The sequence below is a fragment of the Eulemur rufifrons genome, chromosome 9, assembly GCF_041146395.1.
Source record: "Eulemur rufifrons isolate Redbay chromosome 9, OSU_ERuf_1, whole genome shotgun sequence".
Taxonomy (NCBI): Eukaryota; Metazoa; Chordata; class Mammalia; order Primates; family Lemuridae; genus Eulemur; species Eulemur rufifrons.
In genome coordinates this window covers 35,393,357-35,420,080 of record NC_090991.1, presented here as the reverse complement: position 1 = coordinate 35,420,080, position 26,724 = coordinate 35,393,357, and the positions used below count along the sequence as shown (strand labels likewise).

General features: G+C 56.7%; 1 protein-coding gene across 3 annotated transcripts; it reads left to right on the top strand.

The window, feature by feature from the left end:
* Positions 1-6,784: 6,784 nt before the first annotated feature.
* TBKBP1 (TBK1 binding protein 1) lies at positions 6,785-23,935 on the top strand. Of its 3 annotated transcripts, none has more exons than XM_069481311.1 (10): positions 6,785-6,825; positions 8,773-9,032; positions 9,426-9,548; positions 9,804-9,908; positions 10,918-11,098; positions 11,662-11,837; positions 11,978-12,039; positions 20,350-20,468; positions 20,678-21,405; positions 22,401-23,935. In XM_069481311.1, the coding sequence occupies exons 2-10, from the start codon at positions 8,808-8,810 to the stop codon at positions 22,527-22,529; spliced, it is 1,848 nt and encodes a 615-aa protein (XP_069337412.1). In that variant the 5' UTR covers positions 6,785-6,825; positions 8,773-8,807; the 3' UTR covers positions 22,530-23,935. The 3 variants fall into 3 exon arrangements, with proteins under 3 accessions (XP_069337412.1, XP_069337411.1, XP_069337410.1); XM_069481310.1 differs by lacking the exon at positions 6,785-6,825 and adding an exon at positions 6,883-6,916; XM_069481309.1 differs by lacking the exon at positions 6,785-6,825 and having other exon boundaries at positions 7,945-9,032.
* The last annotated feature ends 2,789 nt before the right edge of the window (positions 23,936-26,724 follow it).

Sequence of the window (26,724 nt, the reverse complement as noted above, 5' to 3'; positions counted from 1 at the left end):
CATTTTGCTGCTTCATTTTTCTTTTTTGTTGTTCCAGATGGTGTCGCCTCCGTGGAGGTGAAATGAATGGTTTGAAAGAAGCCAGAGAGTTTGGTGATAGGGAAGAGTGTGTCTGTGTGTCTGTGCATGTGCTGGGGAAAGAAAGGACACACGTGTCTTAAGAAAGGACTCCGTTTAGTGTGATGTGAAATAGATGAGACAATTTCCTGCAAACAAGGTGGGGGGGGGGAGTATTGATTCTGAAGGAGTAGTGGAGATTGCCCTCTGTCTTGTGCATACTTTTTAAGCTAATGATCTGGTGTCTAATCTTTTTTACTTAGTTTGCTTCATGTATTTCATTTCTACTTCCATTTTTCCCCGCAAGAAACTTGGAAAGAACACTAGTTTGGGATTTAAGAAACGAGGTCCTTTCCTTCACTCTGCTGCTCATTATTATAGTGGCACCTGCAGACTATTACAGTTCATGGAAATATGCACTTTCTTAGTTTATTTTGGGTGAGTAAAATGAGGCCTGACTTTTCCTACCTTATCTGCCATGTGGCCTTTCACCTGTTCTAATTGCACACCCCTGTCAAGAAGAAATTTTTGATCATGCAGCCAGGTGTGGTGGTGCTCCTGTAGTCTCAGCTATTTGGGATGCTGAGGCAGGGGTATTGCTTGAGTCCAGGAGTTCGAGGCTGCAGTGAGCCATGATTGTGCCACTGTCCTCCAACCTGGGCGACAGAGTACAAGTACCTTGTCTTTTAAAAAAAAAATTTTTTATCATGCATACCCTCAGGTGTTTATGTACTTGTACTACTGTACCCATATATTATGTAATCATAAGATAATAGAAAATAAAAAGTGATTATATAAAATAAATATAGATATTCTAATATTTCTAAGCCCAATTTTGGAGATTACTGGGTTATAGAGAATAATTTATAATTCCTACAAAACTGTGTTAAATCTTGAGCAACAACAGTTGACCAAGAATACTTCACTAAAAGTGGGCAAGAAAGAATGCTGTCCCTTCATTATCAAATGGCAGAGAAGAGGTACTGCTCCCAAGGAAAACTCCCCATTACCATGCAGCTACTCCCCGACAAACACTAAAAAATGTAGAATTCGAGGTTACAGTTCCACGTGGCCTCCCTAAGGGTCCCAGCTTGACCTACCAGAAGTGAAAAGCAGTATACACTGAAAATTTTGTTACATTGCATCAATTCTCACAACCTTAACAGTCACTATTCCTGTTGTACTGATCAGGAAGTGGGGGCAGAAAGATAGGTTCATCGCCAGCCTGAGCAAGAGCGAGACCCCGTCTCTACTAAAAAATAGAAATGATCTGGACAGCTAAAAATATATATAGAAAAAAAAAATTAGCCGGGCATGGTGGCGCATGTCTGTAGTCCCAGCTACTCGGGAGGCTGAGGCAGTAGGATTGCTTAAGCCCAGGAGTTTGAGGTTGCTGTGAGCTAGGCTGATGCCACAGCACTCTAGCCCGGGCAACAGAGCGAGACTCTGTCTCCAAAAAAAAAAGAAAGAAAGAAAGAGATAGGTTCATCAAACCAAGGTCACTCAGAGCCAGAATTCAAACCTAGGTCTGTCGGACCCAAACAGGCTTTTCACACACTTGCCCCAGACAGATGCCGTGAGCTTCTTAGCAATACCAAACAAAGGTCCATGTCGTACGTACTTAGGATATGCCATCCCCTTCCTTTACAGCACTGTCTAAAAGTGTATTTTAAATTTGTTGTTGACTTGTTGCTGATTTTCCCCACTATAATGTAAGCTCCCTAATGCTGTGACTTTGGCTCTCTTTTATTAACTACTGTTAGGCCCAGCTTAGAGAGTGCCTGACATACAGTAGACCTTCAAATAAATATTTGTTGAACTAGTGACATGTCAGCACAGTTCAGGGAGTTTCTGCGATGGCACCACTTAGCCTTTGAAGGGCAGGGCATCCGGAAATGGAATGGCAGGGCCTCGGAAGACTTGAGCTCCCAGCTCTTCTCCTCAGTTGCTGGATGATTTAAGACTAGTCTCTTAACCTTGGGTTAATGGAGGAATGGGAACAGGATTAGTGAATAATCAGTATTTATATGGTGTCCATTTTATGTACTTAAAAGGTGCTAGGCATGTTGTAAGCATCTCATGTAAAGTCATAAACTTAATTTTCATCAACACTATAATAAAGGCACCATTTTAGTCCCATTTTACAGATGAGGAAACAAGCACAGAGGGGCTAGCAAAGTCACGCATGCTGCCCTCACGGGATATGCATCCACCACTAGGCTATGTTGTGTACCAGTGTTGTATGTGAGCTTATGGTTATCAATCAGAGAGAACTTTGGATAAAGCGTTTTTGGAATTCGGTAGCAAAGCCATTTTGTCTTAATTCTATGATAAGGTCCATCGTTAACCTTTGGCAATTGCATGTGTGTGTGACATTGTCCCTTAAAGGCAACTTTCCTCCTCATTGGAGTTTGAACCAAACTATCTCCTTATACAGCTGCTCCGTTTTCACTCCAAGCTGGAAACTTTTGGGAACCAGGGCTCAGGAGGGGTGGTTGTTGCTGCCTGGTGGCCAGAAAGGCCACTGGGCTGCTGAGTAAGCTCCACATCTGAATGACCCCAGCTCAGGCAGCAGATGTCTCAGCACAGCACAGGCAGGAGGCCTTTGAAGCCTGAGCGGCTCCCTCTCCCAGGAACTCCTTGGCCACAGGTTCCCGAGCTGAGCTGTCCTCAGCGTGAAATGTACCTTCTTGTCTGAAAGGAAAGTACATCTCAGCTTTGGCACACAGCCTGAGCTCTAGATGCAGAGGGGCAGCCTGTCACCATTCCGAGGGAAAGAGAATTAAGAAATGGCTGTGTATGAATAAGCTCTCTGTAGCAATGAGCAATGTCTGCTATTTTCTGGGCATTGCCCTTCAAAATAGTCTTTTGAGTATGACCTTGGGAAAATGCTTCAACTTTTCTGATCCTCAGTTTCCTCATCTGTAAAACAGGGCTCCCAGTGAAAGATAATACATAAAAAGTTTTTAGCACAGGGCCTCAAACTCACATTAATTAATTAACAGCTATTGATGATGTGCCAGACACTGTTCAAGGCACTGAGAATATAGCAGTGAACTCAGCAAACAAAATCTTCCTGTGGAGCTCACATTCTAATGGATAATACACAGTAAGTATTCAATAGTTCAATATTAACAATTTTTTAAAATTCTTTTTGGGAGGTAGCAGAAATGAACATGGTTGTGGAGAAAATGAGGCACACATAGAGTTATGAAAAACAACAAAACACTCTATTTCCTCCCAACCCTGGCTCACTCAGTGAGAGGCTCTGCGTTCCCTGCACAGGAGTCTGGGGACGTGGTGAAGGCGTGCGTCTTTCCACCGCCGCCCTATCCTCTGATCTGGTGGAAGGCCTGCAGCTGGAGTCCTGGGGTGCTTCCACAGTGAACCCTAATTTTCTAAGGTCTAGAACTGGAGGGCAAAGGCAGCACCCGGATCCTGCATCGTCACACAGGTCTAATCAATTTTCCTGCCCGCCAGATTCCATTTGAGTCATCTGGGTTTTATTTTGATTCAGTCTCTTTACCAGCTGCTAATGCCACCTCCTCCTACTCTTTTCAGGCAGGAATGGGACAGGAAAGACAAAGTCTTTCTCCAGAGCAAGAGTCATGGCAGTGGGAGACCATCTCTCCCTGATGGTTTCCAAGGAGGAAACACTTGCAGGGGCGGCTCGGGGCTGCTTTCGTGCTGTCTCTCCTACCGTAACACTGGAGACAGGTCCTCTCCGACCGCGCCTGTGAAGGCCAATTAGAAATGCGTGCACCACGGTCCCCCCTCTCCTTCTCCTGCCTTCGCTCCTGCCTCACTTCCCCTTTCACCACGGCCCTGGTTTCTGCCTTTTTCTGTCTCCACCATGATGAGCCCTGATAATATCAGGGGTTCTTAGAAGGGATTCAGACCAATGTCCAGCTTTCCCTGATGAGGAAACAGGCCTAGGTACATGAAGTCATTAGTCCAAAGTCATACTGCTTCATTTATTTATTCATTCAACAAAGGACATGCCTTTTTTTTTTTTTTTTCAGACAGGGTTTCGTTCTATTGCTGAGCTAGCGTGTAATGGCGTCATCATAGCTCATCATACCCTCGAACTCCTGAGCTCAAGTGATCCTCCTGCCTCAGCCTCCTGAGTAGTTGGGACTACAGGGGTGCACCACCATGCCAAGCTAATTTTTTAATTTTTTGTAGAGACTGGATCTCACTTTTGCCAAGGCTGGTCTTGGACTCCTGGGCTCAAGTGATCCCCTGCCTCAGCCTCCCATAGCGTTAGGATTGCAGGCGTGAGCCACCGCACCTGGCCTAGAACGTGCCTTCTTACCCTTTAAGATTTAGCTTAAATCATAAGTTCCTTTTTTTTTTTTTTTAAGACTAATCAAGTGCAGTAGTGATTAGGGAGGAAAGTAGAACAAAGAGTTCAATCTGTGACTGTGAACAATCAAGTGAGATAACTCACTGCCTTCGGACCACCAATCACAAGTTTCATCAGAGAGAAATTCTCTGGCTACCATGAAGCAGGTCCCACCTTCCATTCTTCTCTAGTGCCACCCCTTGGTGTTTCTTTTTACCCTTTATCATAATTTCTAATTGTTTTGTTTATTCATCTTTTTATTTTTCTGACTCGTCTGCCAGACTGCAAGGTCCCTGAGGGCAAGAGAGACATGTGTGTCCTTCAGAGACATGTTCATCCTTGTGTTCTCAGCATCCAGCACATAATAGGTACTCAAGAAATCTCTGCTGAATAAATGCATTAATGAGCAGGTACCATCAGGGCACCTAAGGATAAAAAGATGGATGGGATATAGTCCCTGCTCTCAGAACTGTCTGGTATCAGCAGCAGAACTAGAAACAGGGAGAATGCAATGAGGTCAGGTCCAGATTAGGGGAGAGGTAACATTTTAGAGTGCCTAAACCAGGCCTAATCTCTGTTGGACTTTTGCCACCAATCACCTGGAACCCAAGGTAGAACCATTTGGCTCCACCCTGCCACATGGCTGAAACAGGCCTATACCCTGAGCACCCAAGCAGTAACAAAGGCTGACAACTCATCCCACCTGAGTGTGCGCTCAGAGGTCTCTGGACCCATTGCCTGTCCATTGAGGGAGCACTTTTCGGTCAGTTTCACAGGTCCTGTTTGTGGCCATCTCCATGCTCCAGAGTCCCAGAGACAACCCCACACCTTCTAGCCTGGCCTCCAATCTTTTGCCTGGTCTCCTGCTCAGAAGAGAACTCGGGGAGCATTAAGGAAGGGAACATCTGCCCAGTCTTTGGGATTAGTGGGGTGACAGATGTCCCAGCCAGTCTGCCTTCATATCTAGAGGGTAGGTAGTTCATCCCACATGGCTCACAGAAAGCCAGTGCCTCGGAGAGCAAGTGGCTGACCTGCCTTCCTGTTCTGAACTAAAAAAAGGAGCAGGCTCCGGCAGGAAGGACTCAAAGGGAACCCAGCAGGAGGAAGAGGAAGGAAGCCAGTGAGAATTCCCTTCTATGAAGAGAAAGAGTCCAGAGCTCCACTGGCTCTCCTGGGCAGAGAAACTCACCCCTCAGTCCAATCATCCCCCTATAGTGGGAAAGATGGCAGCTGCTTCTCAAAGCTCACAGACAGGAAGAAATCTTTTCTTTCATCCTCCTCTCAGATTCACCCATTCCCACCTCAGGAACCAGAAAGGTAGGTTAAGGTTCCCAGCAGCCTTCACAGATCAACGCTGAACCTACCAAGGCCCCCCACCCCCACCCCCTAGCCTATACCCTGCTTCCAGGGTTTGCTTCGCTGTCCCTGGAAGGATGCTTTTAAGCCAGGGTCCTCCAGAGCGTCCCCGGATCATCCCCTACCTGCAGCTAGGCTGACGATGTGATGCCTCTGCCCACATTTTTTAACCCACCTGAGAATAATCAAAATGACTCCTTAACACCCCCTGAGCATTCACAGGGCACGGTCAGTTTTGATCGCCATTCTTCTCCTATGAGGGTGGCCAGGTCGAGAATAATCTCCAACTTAACACAGAGGTTAAGTTTACTTGTCCAAGGTCACACAGTGGGAAAGGGGCAAAACACTTGTTTCCCCTGCCCAGCAGTTTGGCAAGTGCTCAAACAATCTTTGTGCAAAGGATGAAATCTGTGTTTCTTCATTTCTCTGGCCTGTGGGTGCTTCTGTGTGATGGGGAACGGCGCTTGTTGGGGGGAAGAAAGCTGTCGTCTTCCCAAATGAACCTTTGACCTCCTTACTCTTACTTCTGAAGAAGTTACAGATTTAACTAATCTGACTGCATCCTACGTTCAGTGAATTTATTGAGCAATGCCCCCTTCTCCAAGAGCGATGGAAAAGATTAAGTCTAACAGTTTCCTTCTCAAAAGAGCAAAGACCAAAAAAAAAAAGTCCAAATACACAGCCCCGAACCAAACATCCAAAGCACCAGCTGAGCCCCTGGACCGTCCGCAGACGCCCCCAAGACACGCCACCACGCCACACTGCGCAGGGGAGGCGTCGGGGAGGGGGCGCGGAGCGCGGGCCAGGCGCTCTGCAGGGAGCCGGTGGGCGCCGGGCGCGCTGCCAGGCCGGGCCACACCGCGGGGGCCGCCGCCCCTCGCCACGTGGTGGTGGCAGCGGCGGGGTCCGGGGCGCCTTCCCAGCTGGAGAAACCCGGAGCAGCCGGGGAGGAGGAGGCGGAGGAGGCGGCGGCGGAGGAGGAGCGGGGCGAGAGGGAGGGGGTTGGGGGGAGGGGTGGGGGGTGGGGAGAGACCCGGCGGCGGCGACAGGGCGAGGAGCAGAGCGCGGTGCCAGGGGGGTGGGGGCACCGGTGCCCGTCTGGGGAGGGAGCAGGCGGAGGGGGTAAGCTGCGATTACAAGCAGGAACCGGCAGCAGCTGTGAGTCCCCGGCTGGGGCTAGGGCGGGGGGAGGGGAGCGACGCCCGGGCAAGGCCCCGGGGGTCGTGGGGTGGGCAGGAGGAGGGGGCGGGAGGTTGGCAGACAGTTTGCACAGGATGACTGAGAGGGGACGGGTCCGGCGTCGGCCTCCCGCATTCCCCCTGTCCCTCTCCGGCGCCGCTCCTCAGGCCGCGCCGCCTCCGGATCCCCTTACCCGGCCCGGGAGGACGGCCCGGGCCCCTGGCTCGGCTGGCTGTGGGGGAGGGGGCTGCATGGTCTTAGCCCAGGAGAGGGGAGGGGCGACAATTTCTGTCGGCCGAGCTAAAGGGGTTTAAAGGGCGGCTCTTAAAGGGGCCGCAGGAGGGGCCCGGGCCGACTGAGGCACCCCTTCCCCAACCGGCTTCCATTGCGCTCACCCGGGGCCGCTGGGCCCAGAGAATGCGGAGGAAGGTGGGGAGGCCCAGGGGACAGAGCCCCGCAAGTAGGGGTGGGCCCGGGGTGGCAGGCAGGGGTCTGGGGGGTGTGGTGAGCGCTGGCGCGCGGAGTTGGGGGGAGGGGATGGCGTGGGAAGGAGAGGGTTAAAGGTGGGGCCGGCCCTACAAACGCGCGCACACACTCCTTACTCAGACCCAGTCACACGCGTGTCCCTGGCACCTAGATGAGGCTGGGGGGCGGCATTGGGGCCTGCGCCTGAGTCTTTTGCACCCCAACTTCGGGAGGTCGGGGTCCTCCACTGTCTTAACTCACACCTCATGGCTGAGCCCCCTCTCCTGGGCGCACACACGCTCCAGCGCGCGCACACACACCTCGGACATTCCCATAGTGCCTCACGTGACACACGGCCCGAACGTGCCACCCTTCCCACACGCTCACGCACGCGTGCACACACAGCCTCCCGGGCACTTCCCAACTCCACGCCGACCCTCCTCCGCCCCCAAGGCACTCATTGACTGTGACACACCTACACTCATTCACAGACACACTCCCCCCACATGCCAGCCACTAACACACATTCATAAACAGGCCAGGAGAAGTACACACGCACCCCCTCACTGCCTACTCTTTCTTTCGGGAGCCCTGAGTCATTCCGGCCCCCTCTGAGAGTTCCCCATTTCCCTGTGTGCGGGCACACGGGGACGGGCATGGGAATTCGTTAGCGTCCCCTTCACCTGAGCCCCCTTCCCCAGTTTGCTCCCTCTGACACTCAGCCAAGGACTTCCTGTAGGTCCCAGGTCAGGGCCCAGAAGAGCCTGGACGGTTGCCACAGCCCCGGTGCTCGCTGGTGCTCTTGGGGGAGGCACTTCCCTTTCCTGAACTCCGGGATCCTGCAGGAGGAAGTGGGGAAGCTGGGCGGGGGCGCCCAGAGGGTGTGCCGACTTTGGCCACCTGACCCTCCCAGTAGCGCTGGGCCTTCCTTAGGGAGGAGCTGGGGTGCCAGAGGCCTGGGCTGAGGAGCTTGGCGGTGAGGTATTTGGGGAGGTGAGGCCTGGGGTGGAGAAGAGCTAAGGACGGAGCCCAGGCAGGCTCTGGTCTGTGCCGTGGCTCGGAAGGCAGCCCTCTGCCATCCACAGGTCTCCCTGGGTTCTGGAAGGAGCCCTTCCCTGCCGCTGGCCTGGCTTACTCGTCCCTACTTGTCAACCCCCAAGTCTTCACCTGGTTCCAGCCCCTTCCCCTAAAGGCAGCAGAGAGGATGGGGCTTAGTAGTCTGGGAAGGGGCTGTGGGAGAACCCCCCCTGAGCTCTGGGCATGAAGCTTCCAGGCTGCATCTCAGCTGGCCCAGGGAGCATCAGCCTGGATGAGGGGTGTCAGGGATAAGCTCCAGATGGCTTTCTCCACGGTGGCTCCTGCTCTCCCAGGGGGCCCGGTGTGGGCCGCAGCCCGGGCCCTTGCCATGGAGTCCATGTTTGAGGACGACATCAGCATCTTGACCCAGGAGGCCCTGGGGCCCAGTGAGGTGTGGCTGGATGGCCCTGAAGACCCCTCACTGGGGGGGGACATGTGCTCTGCCTCCCACTTTGCCCTCATCACGGCCTATGGAGACATCAAGGAGCGACTGGGGGGCCTGGAGAGAGAGAACGCCACCCTCCGCCGCCGCCTCAAAGTCTACGAGATCAAGGTCAGAACTTGGAGATAAGGGGTCCAGCAGTGTGTGTGGGAGGGTGGTGCGGGATTGCAGGAACTGACCCAGCAGAGTTCCTAGGGATCCAAAAGGGGAGTGAGGGTGCAGACTGTAGGGAACCTGATGGTCTCCCACGAGAAATGTGGCTGCTCTCTGGATGGGAACTCTGGAGAGCCCAGTAGCCAGGTGGGGGACCGGCTTTGGAGCAGCTGGACCTGGGATCTAGAAGAGATCTGGTTGGTGGGAGAGGCCTACAGGCCATGGGAATTGGAATCCCACTGGAGACGGGGAGGGAGAGGCAGGGACTTTGAGGCAGGGGAGGGGGCACAGTGAAGCTGAGGCACGAGTGGGGAGTGGGTACCAGCTCCTGAGGCCTTGCCCCTCCTGCAGTACCCGCTGATCAGTGACTTTGGAGAGGAGCATGGCTTCTCTCTGTACGAAATCAAGGATGGCTCCCTGCTGGAGGTGGAGAAGGTCAGTCTGCAGCAGCAGCTCAACCAGTTCCAGCATGAGGTGAGCCCTTCAGCCTGCCAGCTTGGGCTGAGCTCCCGGGGCTTCCTGCTCCAGTCTGTTTCTGAACCCTGCCCCCCAGCCCCTGGCCTTCTGCCCTTTTGGTCAGAGAGGGTTCGGTCCTCCCTAAAACCAGCTGCAGCTTCTCCTGCCCCTCTCCAGGGTGCTGGGAGTGGGGGTGGGGAGGTTCCCCGAGTTCCTCAGGCTTAAGTCCAGGATGGGACTGACTCTGTGCCCTGCACCTCTGGCCCCATCCAGTTGCAGAAGAATAAGGAGCAGGAAGAACAGCTCGGGGAGATGATCCAGGCTTATGAGAAACTCTGTGTGGAGAAGAGTGACTTGGAGACGGAGCTAGGGGAGATGGTGAGGCCCAGGGAGTTGGGGGGTGCTGGAGGGTGTGTGCCTGGGTGTGTGTGTGTGTGTAGTTCTGTGTGTGAGCATTCCAACCTTGGGATTGTGTGCAGGCCCATACTTCATACTCCGCTTGTGTGCAGCCTGCTTGTGTTGATGTGTACCTGTGAGTGTCTGTTGCGCCTGTGAGGGAGACTGTGACTGCCATCCAGGTTGTGAATGACTCTAGGGGACACTGTCTCCGTGTGCCTATTTGGTTCTCATGCTGGGTGGACCCTATGCCTGTGAGCACTGCCCCTGGGTGGTCGTGTGGGTGGAGCGCAGAGGGGACCAGGAGCGTGTGTGACAGCAGGATGGGTCTTGGTGTGTGTGAGATTCGGAGTCAGGGTGTGGCTGTTCACATGAGCAGGAGGGCAGGTGTCAGAATCAGGACACCTGGTCTCTGCTCTCCCCTGGCTGTGACCTTAGCTTCAATCCCTCCTCTGAACAGTGGGGCAAATAAGACGCTGAGCTGTTGTGAGGGTGATGGGTCATTTGTGTAAAAATGCTTTGCCTTAATAGTCATAGACGTTTATGTGGCCCCTAGTGTGTGCCAGGCACTGTTCTTATCTCTTGACATGTTAACTCATTTTAGTTCTCACCACAACCCTAAGAGGCAGGTGTGGTGCTGTCATCCCCATGTTATAGATGAGGTAGGTGAAGCCCAGAAGCGGTTAAGTCACAAGTCAAATGGAAGTCGTGATGCTCCTGAGGAGGTGGTGGTGTCTGGACAGGGGGCAGGGTGTTCTCCTAAGTGTCCCTGTGTCCCAGAGAAGAGGGTTTAACTTGACCTTGCCAGAAGAAACAGCCTGAAACATCTGCTTGGCGGTTGCTGGAAGAGACCTCACACTCGCGGCCACTTGGAGAGTGGGCTTGGGATGTGTGATCCGGGGCCTTTGGTCTAGTTTGGGGGGTGATGACTATCCAAACATGGGAAGTCCTGAGCCTGTGCGGACCCTCACCCCTCTGTCTCCTCCTCCAGCGGGCCCTAGTGGAGACCCACCTGCGGCAGATCTGTGGTTTGGAGCAGCAGCTGCGGCAGCAACAAGGCCTCCGGGACGCGGCCTTCCCCAGCCTGAGCCCCCCACCAGCCCCTGGCCCGCCCTGTGCTGATCTGGACCTGCACTACCTGGCAATGAGAGGGGGATCTGGCTTGAGTCACGGTGAGAGCTCAGCGACCTCTACTTGCACACCCCCAGGTCCCCAAGCCTGACCCCCATTTCAACACCACTGGACACCTCCAACTTACTTAACATCCCAGTATAGCTTATATTTCACCCATAATCACCCCATCCTCCCTTACCAACTCCTCCCTCACCTCATCCACTGTTACCCCAGTTTCTCCCCTTCTAACACGGGCTTTCTTGATCAGTCCCTGGCCGCCCCATTGCAATTCCTGTGTGTGCCAGCAGAGGGTGCCCCCTCCCAGAGTCCCCTGCCTGCCCCAGCTAGTGAGTAGGAGAGGCCCCTGCGGGTGCTCTAGACTTCAACTTTGGCCAGGAAAACCTTCAAGAGCCCATTATTTTTTTCCTGGCCTCCAACAAGATTAGAAAAAACAGCTCAGCCCACCTTTCCTCACTGCCCTTGTAGAGGTAACTCTCCTCCTTTACCCTTCTGGCTTCTCTCTCGGGTCCCCCGTGCTGTAGTCCTCACCTGTTCCACTCTGTGCAGATCTGGGGGTTGGAGGCAGCCTGAGCGAGCCTGACATTGTCCTCTCCCCTGACAGCAGGCTGGCCGGGCCCCACGCCCAGCCTGAGCGAGCTGGAGCGGCGGCGGCTGGAGGAGGCTCTGGAGGCTGCCCAGGGAGAGGCTCGGGGGGCTCAGCTCCGGGAGGAGCAGCTGCAGGCGGAGTGCGAGCGACTGCAGGGGGAGCTGAAGCAGCTGCAGGAGACCCGGGCCCAGGTGAGCAGTGGGGGTGCCTGAACGCCTCTGAGGCCCAGCACTGGGCCGCCCTTGCTACGCGCAGACTGGCCCCGGGAATGGTGGAGAAGGGGTCCAGGCCAGGTGAGGCTGGGCTCTGACCTCTCCATCTTCCCCCTCAGGATCTGGCCTCCAACCAGTCGGAGCGGGACATGGCGTGGGTGAAAAGAGTTGGGGACGATCAGTAAGTCACGTCTGTAACCTTTGCCTTCCAGCCTCTTACCCTGGGGGTGGCACAGCCCAGGTCCCCCTTACGTTTGCTCCTCATCCGTCCGTGTTACTTGGGTGGCCTCTCTCCCAGCCGTCAGGGGTGTGGTGTCTGGGTTGCCTGTCACTGTGCATCTGTCATAGGAAAGAGGTGAGGTTCTGGAGAGTTCCAGTTCTGGGTCGTCCCTCTGGAACCCAAGCTCATCTGTTCTCAAGGTGTCAGCAGCTGGAGAGGTTTACTTAGCTGCTTTGTGGCTACGTTCTGTGCCCCCTGGTAGGTTTGTGGGCCTCTCTGGGGCCCCATTTTCTATGCCAGTAACAAGGCCAGCCAGTTGGGTTCGCCTTCCGCCCGCTGGTGAGGAGGAAGGAGATGGTCTCTTTCAGGGTTTGCTGGGCCTTGTCCGCTGATCTCAGGAGAGAGAAACGTGAGGCTTAGAGGCAGGAGGGGCTTCCTTGGGTTCACAGCAGTGTGTGGGGAAGTGGGACCTACTCTGCAGGGGTGTCCCCTTGCAATCCTGCTGGGAAGGAGGGGTAGCAGGGGGCAAGAAGGGGGTAGCTGTGTCTTTGGGGAGCCTAACGGCAAGGGCTCTGGGGGAGCACTGGGCAGCAAGCTGGGGGGGGTGGGCAGCCACCCAGCAGCAGTGGAGCCTGGTGCCTTTCACATCCGCACCCAAATTCACCCTCTCCCACTTTCTGAGAATTAGAGCTCAAACCGCCTTCCGCCCAAGTCCTCTCCCCTGAGATGAGGTGTGTGGCACAGACTCCCTACTTTCATTGGAGAGGAAGACTGAGGCCCAGAGAGGGGCAGGAACTAACCGTCTGTCACACAGCCCTCCCGCCTAGCAGGCTTCCTCCTCATCTTCCTCCCATCCTCTGGCCAACTGGGGATACCCCTCACCTCTCTCCCTGCTGGGGTGAGGGCCTGGGTGGAGCTGTGATAGCTGGGGATTGAGAACCCAGTTTGTGGGACTGGTGGGTGGGACCCCTCAGCTAGGCCTTGCAGAGAGGGTCCACCCTAGCCTGTGACTGGAGCTCAGGGTCGTCTTTGCCTGGGTGCCCAGACACAGAACATACATGTACATGCACACGCACTACAATCCTAGCTCGCCCCAGAAGTCATGCTTTCTGGGTCACCGAATCCAGTCCTCTCTTTTAAGACCAGCAGTGAAGTCTCCCCTAATTGACAGCACTCTGAGAGAGGACGTTTTGGCAGGGCTGGAGTCTGACCATTCAGGCTGTGAGTCCCAGGGACCCGTCAGGGATGCTGAGTGACTTGACTTTACTGACTTGGGCTTCACTTTTCTGGATCCCAGGTTCCTCATGGGCTCAGGGGTCAGTCATGGTGGATTGACCAGGGAGAGAAGGGGCGGTGGATCCCCAGGGGCCCCGGCTATCTGTGCCTGAGTGAAAGTGCACCCATCCCAGAAGGTGCTTTGGAGGTTATGTCATCCACGCTGCTCACTCTGGCCAGAGCAGGCCCTGCCCTCCCCACCCCACAGCACCTGCCCCATGCAGGCCCTTTGGCGACAGGGAGCCAGGCTTACCAGAGGCGACCTCTGGCTTCCTCCCCGCCTTCCCGATGTTTGGACCCTGCCTCAGCCCTCCCGGATCTCTGCGTCAGAGCCAGCCGGGCCCTGCCTGCCCAGCCCCACGCTTCCTTTCAGGCCGAGCATCTCTGGACAGCCCCAGCTTGGCAAGAGTTAATTCTCAGAGGAAGTCCTCACTCCCCCGGTAGTTTTATTTTCTTATAAACTCAGCTCCTTTTGGTAATAGGCCGCTTCCCGAGTGTTCCCTCCCCTATCCTCCCACCTCAGGAGGCCTCTGACACCTGCTCTGGGCCCCCCTTCTCCCACCAGCACCCCCTCTTTCTTCGATTTCCACTTGACCCTCCAGGCTAGTAGGAATTTTACCAGTGGCTTTTGCAGGAGTGGAGCATGGGGCTGGATCGTCCGGATGGGGACGTAATGGGGTGATATGAAAGCTGAGGAAGCACACACACTCCTAAGTCCTGCCTGCTGTCGTGTGGGAACCTTCTGTGTCCGAAAGTGCCCGCCTGTCTCAGTTTGGGCGCCTCCAGGGCAGCCAGTTTTACTGTGGGAGTCCTGGCGGTTAACACACCCTCCCTTACTCCGTCTTCCCCCCCGCGTCCTGTTGGAGCTGACAGGGGCCTGGGAGTCAGCCCCAGCCCCGGGGTTTCCCATTCCCTCTCCTCCCAGCCCCTGGCCCACGAGCCCTGGCCATAGTCTCCCTGTGAAAACAGACACCCGGACCAGACCACCATACCTTCCAGGTCTGACCTCGGGACCTGCGCAGCACAGCTCCTGGTGGCCAGAGCCCAGGGAGACAGATTGCCCCAGAGGAAGAGCCACTGGGGGTCAGGGGCCAAAGCAGTGATGAATGGGGAGGTGGGAGTGGAGCCCACCTGGCTGGTGAGGACACACGGGAAGCTAAGGACCCAGGAGGCTCCCAGCCGTGGCAGAGCTGCAGACTCCACGGCCCCCTCCCCTCTGGGCCCCCCGCTCACAGGCATAGGGCCTTGATGGCCCCTTTTGGAGGGTGTGGCCAGTGCTGGGGGAGGGGAACTTGGGGGGGCTCGTTGGGTGGATGAGGGCTCTGAGGGGGCAGGGGTCCGTGAGGGGAACAAGGGCCCAGTGAGGGAGGGGCTCAGCTGTGAGGGATCCATCCGTGAGGGGCCCAGTGGGAAGACAGGGACTCAGGATGGGTGATGAGGGGAAAACTATAGGCCTTTCTTTTTTCCCATCGTGGGGGGCTCAGTGTTGCAGCCTGGGCCCTTTTCCGCCCCCCCACCCCACCCCTCTCTCCGCCCACAAGCCTCTGCGTGGGCTGCGGTTAGTGGTGGGGAAGAAGTGTGAACTCGAGAGAGAGGATGGAAACTCTGCACCGAGGTCAAGGGCAGTGTGGGGTGGGTCAGGACGGAAGCTGGAGACCCCGTGTACCCTGAGCGTAGCCTCATGCCCCAGAACAGCGGGCCCAGGGCCTCCCCCTTCACGCTTCTCACCCTCCCTACTTCCTTTCTTTCAAGTCTCCTTTGGCCGGGCACCCAGCGCTCACAGGAGTTAACCCCTGAGCACTTGCAGCGTGGGGGCTCCCTGAGGGTGGTGAAGGGCTCCGAAGTTGGTCTGAGGGATGGGTGGGCTTCCAGCTTCAGTCTTTGATCCTTCGCCTGCCAGCAAGGCGGATAGCCGTTCTTACCCCATGCTCTCTCCCTCCATGGGAAACTTCACATCCTCCCCTCCCTCTAAACCAAAGTCATTAAGCTGGTGTCTCCAAAAAAGTCTTACAGTGGGTCTCCCCCCCATCTGTCTCCTGGGCACTCCCCTGATTCTTGTCCATGCCAGACACTGTGTGAGGCCATTGCCCTACACAGGCTCGGTTCATTGTCACAAACAACGTGATGTAGGCATTGTCCCCCTTGTACAGATGTGCAGACTGAGGTGCAGAGAAGTCCAGGGCAGACACCAAGCCGGTCCTGGGAAAATGGGGCAATGGTACCTCTGTGGTGTTTTTCTTGCTCAGCTTCTTCAGTTGGAAGGCTCTTATATAAGCGGTGACCATGTGACTTGTTGACCAAACTGGATCACTTTTGAAAGTGAAAGGGGGCACTATTAATAAGTGTGCCGGGGCAACTATGTGAACTGGGGCAGTCCTGGGCAAACTGACCTGTGGGCACCCCATTTAAGTGGGGACCCTGGCTTGCAGGCCTAACCATGAGCTGCTCAGTTCAGCTGCGAGTGGGAGGCTTTCTAGACACGGGGCATCAGCTCTGGTGGAAGCGTGGCAGGGGCTGCCCAGAAGAGCCGGGCTCTGGGGACCGCAAGTCATAGCTGGTTGAGGAGAGTGAAGGGGCTCAAGGCGCCTAAAAGGAAGTGGTGGAGCGCTGGGTTGTTGCAAAGCGACTTCCTCCTCCCCCCGGCCCGCAACCTCAAGTCCGCTCCACGGCCTGGTGCCTGTGGTCCCCTCCCCGAGGGTCGGGCGGGAAGACTGACACTGGGTGTGCCTGTGGGTGGTGGAAAGTTTGGTCCTTAAATTCCCCCACAGGGGTGAGGTGGCCAGGGCAGCTGGGGACAGCCATGGGCAAGGATGGAAGGGCTGGCAAGGCTGTATTTCTGTTTTCCTCCCAATTCTGAACCAGACGATGATGGTGACCACATGACCAGCTCTAATCCTCACCCCAGTCCTAACCGTGTTACTGCTCCCATCCCTGACTCCAACCCTGTCCCTAATCCTGAGCCCAGCTCTGTCCATAGTGTTGGCTGCGTATCAACTGTCAACCCCATCCGTAGTTGTAATCCCGTGACCCAGTGCTGGCCTGAATTCTGACCCCACCGCATCCTCACAGCGGCTCCCCTGCAGCACAGGGCACGAGGAAGCCCAAGTGTCCCATGGCTGGTTTGGGCAGACAGAGGCCTTTTACAGAGGAGGATGCTTGGGTCTCTAGCCTTACTGATCTCAGTTGTTTTCCCAGTAACAATGAAGATTATTGTTTCCAGAACAATTTCTGAGATCCCTGAATTATTCGTGGAAAGAATGAATGAATGGATAAGTCAATGAAGGGAGGAACAACTGGCGGCCAAGGGGCCCTCCTTCCTGCCAGCTCTGCCATCTGCACTCTGGCTCCTCGGGAGGTGCCAGCTCAGCAGGCCGAGGTGCCAAGAGCCTGTGTTTGAATCTCTGCTCGGTGCCACCACCACTCTGTGACCTTGAGCCAGCCTCCTAATCACTCTGATCTTCCACTTCCACATATGTCTAGCACCTTCCTCTCCCCTCCCAGGGCAGGGGCGGCAAATCTCAGGGCTCCCAGGCCACTCCCAGGGTCCCCAACCTACCCTTCTTCATCCTTCTCTTCTGCTGCCTTCTCGCCTTTCCTCTCTCTCCCCCACTTCACGACTCTTTGGTGGGCAGTATAGCTTAGTGGTCAGTAGCCTGCACTTTGGAGTCTAGGTCCTAGAGGATAGGGCTCCCCTTCCAGCAATTCCACTGCTACAGGGCTTTATGACTTTGGTCGAGTGACATAACCTCTGTGAGCCTCAGTTTTCTCATCTGTAAAATGGAGATAATATTAGTGGCAAAGTCATAGAGTTGTTGTGAAGATGAATAAAGTTCTTAGTACATTGCCTGGTCCTGGGATAAGTGCTCGTGAAGATTGTCTATGATTCTTTTCTCCTGGGTCCCTCCCAGGTTCTGAAAGACTCAGGTAGAACTTTTCCCAGTGATTTAAGCAATAAAGAAGCATCCAGACGCAGCCACCTGCTGTGTTCACCTGACCCCTTCTTCCTAAACAGTCGTGACGGTGGAAAAAGCACTCAGGTACGGGCCAGGAAATGGAATGTGTATTTAGGTGCACGTGTATGACTCTTGGTTATGTTGTGAAGTTGAGATTTTTTTTCCACTGAATTGGCAGTGTTTTTAGTGAGTCATTCAGGTTGTTAGTGTATTCAGCAAGTCAGGCCTGTGCATTGTGAGGTGGGGAGGGACGCCCGATGAAGGGGGAGGTCCCAAAGGGCACAGGGCATCAGGAGAAGGTCAGGTGCCATCACATTGCCCAGGGACTTAGTGGTCTTTGTGAGAGGTGCCTGGGGCTCTGGGAGAACGGTACCCGGCTGCCCCAGACCCCCGTGTCGGAGCTGGGAGAGGGCTGGGCCTTCTGGGCCGGCTGCCCTGCCTGTTTGTTGTGAGGAGGTGGCAGGAGCTGAGCGATGGAAACTGGGGTAGCTCCTGACAAGGGGAGGGAGGCAAGCAGGGGAGTGACGGGGCCTGGGAACTGAGTGTGGCAGGTGAGAGCTCTGAGGCGGGGTGTGAAGACAACGGCCTGTATCTGTCACCTGAGATACAGCAGTGAAGGTGGATGGGGAGAGAAACGGGCTGTGTGGATGGAGGACCACATTCCGTCAGGGCCCTGCCCAGACCCCGCTCCTGTCCTTGCCACTGAGGGGATAGCATGGTCCTGCCCCCTGCAAGCCCCAGTCTGATGGGGGTCACACAGCTCCTGCCCTCAGATGCCCTTGGTCAGAAGGGGGAGACTTCCCTTGGGGAGTCCCTGATTTGATGTGGGACACACTTGGATCCCCATTCTGACAGCAGAGACGCCATTTCTTCCCGCAGACCCATGAGGTGAGGGTGGGGAGCATAGGAGGGCCGAGGTGTGGTGGGATGGAGGGCCGCAGAACCTATGCAGGGGTTCCCCGGGGACTCCCTCCTTTCTGTGCCTGCCCATCCCTGCCCACCATCAGATGGGCAGTGCGGACGCTGCCTAAGAAGAGGCCTTGTCTCCCAGAGACCTGTCCCATTCACAGTAATTTGGCTTCGGCCCAAATGGGTTAAAAGTAGTTTTGTTGTGGGAGGGTCCAGGTTTTTTTGTTGTGGGAGGGGCCCAGCAAGACAGGGTCTTGCTCTATTCCTGGGCTAGAGTGCAGGGTGTCGTCATAGCTCGCAGCAATTTCAGTCCAACTGCATCTCCTGGGCTCAAGTGATCCTCCTGCCTCAGCCTCCTGAGTAGCTGGGACTACAGGCATGCGCCACCATGCCTGGCTTTTTATTTTTTTATAGAGGCGGGGTCTCGATATTTCCCAGGCTGGTCTCAAACTCCTGCCCTCAAGCAATCCTCCCACCTTGGCCTCCCAAAGTGCTAGGATTATAGGCCTTGTGAGCCACGATGCCCAGCCAGGAGGGGCCGTTTCTACCCCAGGATTAGCAAGGGAGCCCAGTCATTATCTTCGCTCTCCACCTCAAGCTTTTCCTGCCCTCTGAAGCCCTAACCTCAAGACTTCCCCACCTTTCTCCAGGGCCAGACACACATATGCACACACACGCTCGCTCTCGCTCTCTCTCTCTCTCTCTCTCCTCTCTCACCTGCCTTCCCTACCCCTCCACATGCATGCTCTCCCATGTCCGTCACCATGGGATGGGGATGGGCCCTCAGGGCTGGAGAACTTGGGCCCCCTCCTTGACCTGTCTGTCCTCGGGCCAGCGACCTCCCCAGGAGGAGCTACGTCTGGAGTGACATCTGCTGTTTCCCTCCAGCTCCACCTTCCACAAAGTTCCCGAGGCCCTTCTGGAGTTGGGAGGTGGGGAGAGCCAAAGGAAACCAAAACTGCTACCTTAAGAGAGATCCCGGGCTGTGTCCAAGCCCAGAACAGAGACAAAGGCAGGACCCAAGGCCACAGCTGAGCCTCCCGTGAGGTCCAGAGGGGCTCGCAGGCCGGGCAGCCCACAACAGGAGAAAGTGGGGAGCAGTGCTAGAGTGATCACCTCCACAGGTCTGGGTTCCAAGTGGCCCAAAAAGAAAGGAAGGGGAAAGGAAGTGGTTGGGGTTCCTTGTTGAACTCAAGTCTGTTCCAGCTTCATGAGGGTGGGTGGCCAAGAGGTCTGAACAGAAACCAGGGAGGAAGAAAGGGAAGAATAAAAAAAAATGGAGAGGCTCGATTCATTATCCACTTACTGGGTTCCAGGCCCTGGACAAAGTGCTGGGAATGTAAATACAATGATCGAATCCCCACTGTCCCAGGAAGGCAGCCTGTGAGAAGTGCTCAGTGTGAGGGGTGCCCCCTGCAGGTGTGCAGGGCACAGCAGCTGTTCACACAGATCTCTGCAGAAAGGCCTGGGTGGAGTCGTATAGCAAGGGGGTCCTGGGAGTCATGTAGCTGGGCCAAAAAGGGGCCCAGAGGTCGAGGCAGGAGCCCTGGGCCTGGCTGACTTGGGGTTGAGTTTATCAGTTGGCACCGCTGCCAGCCAGGAGGCTCCGTCTTCACCTACAGAATGGGCTCTGCATAGGCTGTGTGGCAGGGTCCTCCACCTTTTCAAAGGTGAGAACTCTTTTCGTGGGCCCCTTCCCCCAGCGTATGGATTGCGCTTTTACCTTTAGTATGCGCTCTGAGAAATGTCACAGTGACAAAAGCTACTATAAATTCAGCACAGCTTTTTGATGAATCTTTTTTTCATCATAGCTCTTGCACAGATTAGAAAAACATTTGCACACGCCTTCTGTACGAGCAGGCTACAGACGGTGCTGGGTGCACACAGGGATTCAGGGGCCCCTTAGAATCACTCTGTTCCCTGTCCTGGCACAGCTGTGCCTGGGAACCCTGCCCTAGCCCTGGGGAATGATTCTCTGGAAGCAGAGGGAGGCTCCCTGGAAGAGGTGGCGTTTGAGTTGAACCTTAAAGTGGGTAGGGCCAGATGGCAGGGCAGAGCCAGCTCTTCCTCCACAGCTGGGACGGGAGACCCATGTCCCTTCTCCTCTTTCCCACTCCCTGCCCTCTGATCTCAGGGTGAATTTGGCGCTGGCCTACACAGAGCTGACGGAGGAACTGGGCCGGCTTCGGGAGTTGAGTTCCCTGCAGGGGAGGATCTTGAGGACCCTGTTGCAGGAACAGGCCCGGAGTGGTGGTGAGATGGGGCAGGGTGGGGCAGGGGGAGACCGCTGGGGGACCCTGAGGGAGCGGGTAGCTATGGAAACCATCCCAGGTCGTCGGCGCCATCCTTGACTTCGCGGTGGTCTGGAGTGGGTGGGCGTTGGTCTGCGCAAGCCCCTGGCTCGCCAGTAATGACGTCTTCTCTCCACACCTTCGTCCCCGACCCCGTCCTTTCTCTTCCAGGCCAGAGGCACTCGCCACTGTCGCAGCGCCACTCCCCGGGCCCTCAGTGCCCTTCCCCCTCCCCGCCTGCCCGGGCGGCGCCCCCGTGTCCCCCGTGCCAGTCCCCCGTCCCGCAGCGCCGCTCTCCCGTGCCCCCGTGCCCCTCGCCCCAGCAGCGCCGCTCGCCGGCCTCGCCCTCCTGCCCGTCGCCCGTCCCGCAGCGCCGCTCGCCGGTGCCGCCGCCGTGCCAGTCCCCTAGTCCTCAGCGCCGCTCCCCGGTGCCCCCCAGCTGCCCGGCCCCGCAGCCGCGGCCGCCACCGCCGCCGCCGCCTGGGGAGAGGACGCTGGCCGAGCGCGCCTACGCCAAGCCGCCCAGCCACCACGTGAAGGCCGGCTTCCAGGGCCGCCGCAGCTACTCGGAGCTGGCGGAGGGCGCGGCCTACGCGGGCGCCTCCCAGCCCTGGCTGCAGGCCGAGGCGGCCACGCTCCCCAAGCCCCGGGCCTACGGCGGCGAGCTCTACGGCCCGGGCAGGCCGCTCAGCCCGCGGCGCGCCTTCGAGGGCATCCGGCTGCGCTTTGAGAAGCAGCCGTCGGAGGAGGACGAGTGGGCCGTGCCCACCAGCCCGCCCAGCCCAGAGGCGGGCACCATCCGCTGCGCCTCCTTCTGCGCTGGCTTCCCGATCCCCGAGTCGCCCGCCGCCACCGCCTACACCCACGCCGAGCACGCGCAGTCCTGGCCGTCCATCAACGTGAGTGGGGGCCGTGCCTTCCGCATGTATCCCGGCTGGAGATAGAGGGCCACCCCGCACCCCTCCCCCTTCCGTTTGGGGAGGTGGCCCCTCTTAGGTGTCAACAAGCAAACCATTTACACTTGCTAGGCAGGGGGCCCCTCCTTGGACCCTGGCCCATAGCTTAGATCCTGCTTGCTTTTGTCGGGGAGAATTGGCGCCTGCGCCATTAAGATTTTTTGTTCAGCACCAAGGTAGGGGTATGGTCTTCAGAGTGACAGTCCTGACTTTGATTGCAGGCTCCACCACCTAGTAGCTGTGGGGCCTCTAGCAAGTTATTCTCTCTGATCCTCAGTTTTCTCATCTGCAGAAGGGAGACGATGATTACATTATCTGATTACCTTACAGGGCTCCTAAGAGGGAGGCAGTGAGCCTAAAGCAGTTGGCACGGTGCCTGGCTCAAGCATCTGCTAGTGTTTTGGTGATGGTGGCTACTGATCACACAGGGACAGGCCTGCTCATCCAACTCCCTCCAGTCCCCGCTCTTTTCTGTCTGTCCTAGAAGACAGAATCCTATCTCAAGGTTCCATCATTTCACTGAAATAACGAGTTTCCTGAATGTCAGAGCCACCCCTTGCAACCTGGAAGGGCCAAAGTATCCTCCAAAGCCAGACAGAGAGTTATTTTGGAGCTGTGCATTGTTTTGAGTTATCTGGGAGCTGTGTCATAGTCACTCTGGGACATGTCTTCGTCTGGGTCTTTCTTACCTCATTATTGCACATGCCCTGGCAAGCTCAGTAGTGACTCTGTCATACACACCTCTTGGGGACCCTATACCCTGGGGCAGGGGAGTGGACGCCGAGCGTTTGGGGAGAGGATGCTACTGGAGAAGAGTGCCCAGACCCCTCTGCATGCTGCAGCCCTCCCTACCCTGGGTCCTAGGAAAGGGCAGGCTGGGATGTGGGGACTGTGGGTGGGGACAGGGAACCATAAGTGACTCTCTTCTCTCTCTACAGCTGCTGATGGAGACAGTGGGCTCTGACATCCGCAGCTGCCCCCTCTGCCAGCTGGGTTTCCCAGTTGGGTACCCAGATGATGCGCTCATCAAACACATTGACTCCCACCTGGAGAACAGCAAGATCTAGGGCACCTCCCCCACCCACTGGCTGTTTCTCTGCCCTCTCCCATCACCCCCAAACACTCACTTTGAATGCTGCATGAATCTTGTGGGGGGCCCCTGCCCCTTGCGACCCCCAGATACCTCCACTAGCTACCGAGTCAACGTGTGTGCCGTCTTCCCTGGTCCAGGCACCACTCAGCTCTGGCTCTTCCTGGGAGGTCAGCTGAGGCTCCCCCCAATCCTCCTGGCTTCTGCGGGGCATGGGGGTGGGGATCTAGGCTGGGGTGGGGAGGGGCGTACCCCTCCTAAGCTTCTCCCTCTGCCTTTCTGTCCTTAAACAGGGTTGGATCCAAGAGGATGTCTAGTGCTCGGGCCTGAGGGAGGGGGAGAGTGTCAGAGGACTCCAGGAGCTCCCGAGCCCCTCCCCAAATGTCCATCTTTCCTAGGCTGTGCTCTGTCCTGGGAGCACCTCCCCGTGGGGTCCCAGAGCCTGCCCTGCACACTAATGCCAGTTCCTCCATCCCATGGCCAGCTTGGGGCTGGTGGCGTGGGCCCCCACTGAGGGAAGGTGGCGTCTTGTTTCTTTCCATTCCCTGCAGGCCGGCTCTGTTGTCTCTGCCCTGTGCTGCCTGCTCTGGGGAATAGAGGGGGTGGGAGAGGAGAAGGAGGATCCTAAAGAGGCTGCCCTGAGGGCTGGGGGCCCTGCACCGTGACCCTCAGGCCAGGGGACTGTCTGCCACAGGCCCATGCCCTCCTCCTGGAGCCCTCCGGCACTGAGGCACAGATTGTCAAGGCAGACCCCCCTCACCCCACTCGAGCCCCTGACACTACAGGTGCCCTGGAGCCCATGTGCGTGTGCGACTCAGCCTCCGTTAGCTGGGTGGGTGTCATCAGCCCCTGCCTCCCAGACCAGAACCTGAGAATGGGCCCAGGGTGCTGTGGAGATCAACTTCTAAAGAGCTACCCCCTCCCCACACCCCACCCACCCACATTTCCTCTGTGAAATCTACCTCAGAGTTGTACCCTCAGAAGGACGGGTAAGCAGGAGGCCAGGGGGTCCCCAGGGCTGAGGTGGGGAGCCTCCTAGGTGTGAGCCTGCCACCCAACAATGAATCCGCCACCTCCACTGCGCCTCCTCCAGGTCTCAGCCCCGGGCAGGGGTGGCGGCTGCTCCTGACAGCGCATGTCCTGCTCTGATCCAACTCTTCCAGGCCCCAGCTCCTCACACCCCTCCCCTCCGTAGTGCAGGGGAGTGAAGGGGTGTGTCAGGCAGGGAAGGGGCCACGGACTCCAGAGACACATGTCATTGTACCCTGAGTGTCCCCTAGGGAGGGGAAAGGGGGGAAGGGGGCCTGGAGAGGGGAGGTGGGGGCCCCTGTGCTCTCTGAACAAGTTGAAAGTCCAAATAAAATTACCTGTTCCATCTGCGCTAGGTCTGTGCCCTCCGTGGCTGGGGCGGGGCTAGGACCCTTGGTAGCAGGAGGCCTTGGAAAGTGTGTCTCAAGAAACCACAGCCATGGGAGGGTGGGCTGGGCGAGTAGGGCATACCCGGGCACCCACATTCAAAGTGGTTCTGGAGATGCGGACATGCAAGTGGGCACAGATGACTTGTGACCTGGAGCTTATTTAGAACAGATAAAAAGCAGCCACCCCAGCCCTGAGCAGGTGTCGGGGGCATTTGAATTTTCCCTGCCAGCAGGTCTGGCTGGTAGAAGTGCTAACGCCATGGGGTTCATTGGTCAGTAGCAGCTATTTCTTCAAATGATTTTGCCATATCAGGAACCAGGCTGGCACCTCAAAGGGGAAGAACGCCCATGTTCCATGTCCTCATGGGTCTAAGAACAGGGGAGGGGCTGGGCTCCAGGCTCAGCTGCTGTCTTGAAAGTCCCACAGCCTGGGAGGTCAGAGCTGGGTCATGAACCTGTGACTTCTGCTCCCGCCAGGGCTGTGCCCTCTGTCCGCAAAAAGGGCTTGAGCTACTTATTTATCAACTGTGGCTGCCTTTCTTTTTCCACCTGGCTCTTTTTGGCTAAGGGTTCGCTTAAAAAGAGGGGCAGGAGCAATTGCTTATTGAAGGCCTGAGGTTCAGCTCTAGTCTAGACTCAGCTCTGGCAAATGTCCCTTCCCAGTCAGTGCCAAGGCCCAGACCCCTGTGGGGAGACCTCCCAGCCTCCCAGGTCCTCTGTTGCAGTTAACAACTACTGCTGTCCTCTAAAAGTTCGTTTGAGCTTGATTCCGTCTGCAGCCTGAGGATTCCGTCTGAGTCCTGAGTGCCAGGTAAAGTGGGGCCACGTGTCCGTATGTGACATGGCTTCATAAGCCATGGGAGAGAAGGTTCTGGAACCTCTGGCACACGGGTGCTCAAGGCTCCCTGCTATTCTCCCACCTCAATCAACTCCCATGGAGGAAGGCAGCCCCCCAGTTTCTGGATCTGGGTGCTGTTTGCATCTCCGGAAGCACCTACGAGATGGGTGCGAATGAATAAGGGGTGGTTGGGGATGCACAAGGCAAAGAGAAATCCTGGCTGTTGAGAAAAGGGGCGAAGGATGAGTGGGCAGGAGCTGGCACAGAGGCAGGGGGATGACCCAGGTAGCCACTTCCCGTCCTGAGCATGTCTGAAGGCTGCAGGGAACCCAGGTATCCTGCAACCGGTCCATTCCCCTGTCACCAGGGCGAGGGGGAGCGTGGGGACATAGGGCGCAGATTCTGGCAGCTTGTCTCCTCGATTTCTAGGGAGCTGGGAAAGGGCTCAGGTGCAGGAAGGAAAGTTGCTGGGGGCTGGGAGGGAAGGCGGGGAAGGGAGGAAGAGCTAGCATGCCCCAGCCCAGGCCCCTGAGCTGCAGCCTTTTGTCCAATGCCCCCCCCCCCAAAGGAGAGGACATGGGGGTGGGAGAGCTGGGGAGGGGCTGGGGAGCCCTGCCAACATGCATCCCTTTCCTTCTCTCAGGCAGATCTGTGATCAGACACAGGGACACTTGCACTCATTACTCTGTGCGGACGGGGAGGGGGCACCGGGCTGAGAGAATGTGGGGGCAAAGGGGTCCACACATCTAGACTCCTGGAAAGGGGGAGGAGGGTGGGGCAACTTTTGCAGGAGCAAGGTGGAGGGAAGGCCTCTGTCAAGGCTGGAAAAGACACATCTGGGGGACCTACTCACTCTCCCCAGCAAAGCCGGACAGGGCAGGGGTAGGGGAAGATGACTTCACAGAGCCCAAGCCATCCCGGGGCCTGTGTCTTTGTGCTGAAATACCAACGTCCAACATTCTCTCCAGCTGTGGCCCCTCTCCCCTCCAGGGGTTTCCCCAGCCAGAGCTACCAGGCCATGGAGACCCCCACCCGTGTCCTGGGTCCCCGTTCAGGCTGTGTCAGACGATCAGCTGAGGAGAGCAACAGTTCCTTGCAGAAGCCGGTGGTATGTGCGCGCCGTGCGCAGGAGAGTGTGTTGGGAGAAGCTGTCGCTAACAGAGGAGGTGTGTGTGGGTGAGTCAGCCGTGTTAATGAGAAACACCTCACCCAGCTGATTAGGACTAATGAAGAACAGAGGGAGGGGGGGTTTCACTCAGCGACCTCTTTATAGGGTAGGGGGAGCAGACACCTCCCCCAGTCCCATCTCTTCCTCAGCAAAGACAAGAACAGAGCAACTTTGGTGGCCACAGGAATAACTGAGGCTAGACACAAGGATGAACCATCGAGGGCAAGGAGGTCCTGAGTGGGGAGGGGTGGGGCGTGGCGTCTGGGCAGAGGCCAGGTACTGTGGGGAGAATGGGAGTCCCCCAGCACCCTGCGCCATTCGTACGCTTTCTCCACTTTCTTTATTTTGACTCCAGGGGCTGGTTGTCCAAGTGCCTTTTGAGACCTAACCTCTATCTGCAGAGGGCTGTGAGCTGTGTCGTTCAGAAGGCTCCAGTCTGTGCCCTTCCCACAGGCAGCCTGGGCTAGAAGGCTCTGGCTTGAGACACTTACTGGTTTGTGGCATTCACTGGCCATGCAGATGCCATGCGGCCCCATGGCAATGACCCAGGGAGGCCGGCAGGGCTGAGGGCAGGAAGGGACTGGGTAGGGGAGGACCTGGGTGTCAGCTGGTGGGGACCCACCCTCCATGCCAATTCAGCCAAGGGCAGGGTCACCAGGCACATCTCACAGATGTCCCAGTCGGCTGTGTGAGTGTGGGCATGGGGGGAGGGATGGGAGGGGCTGGGGGGACAGGATGGGTGTCGGCC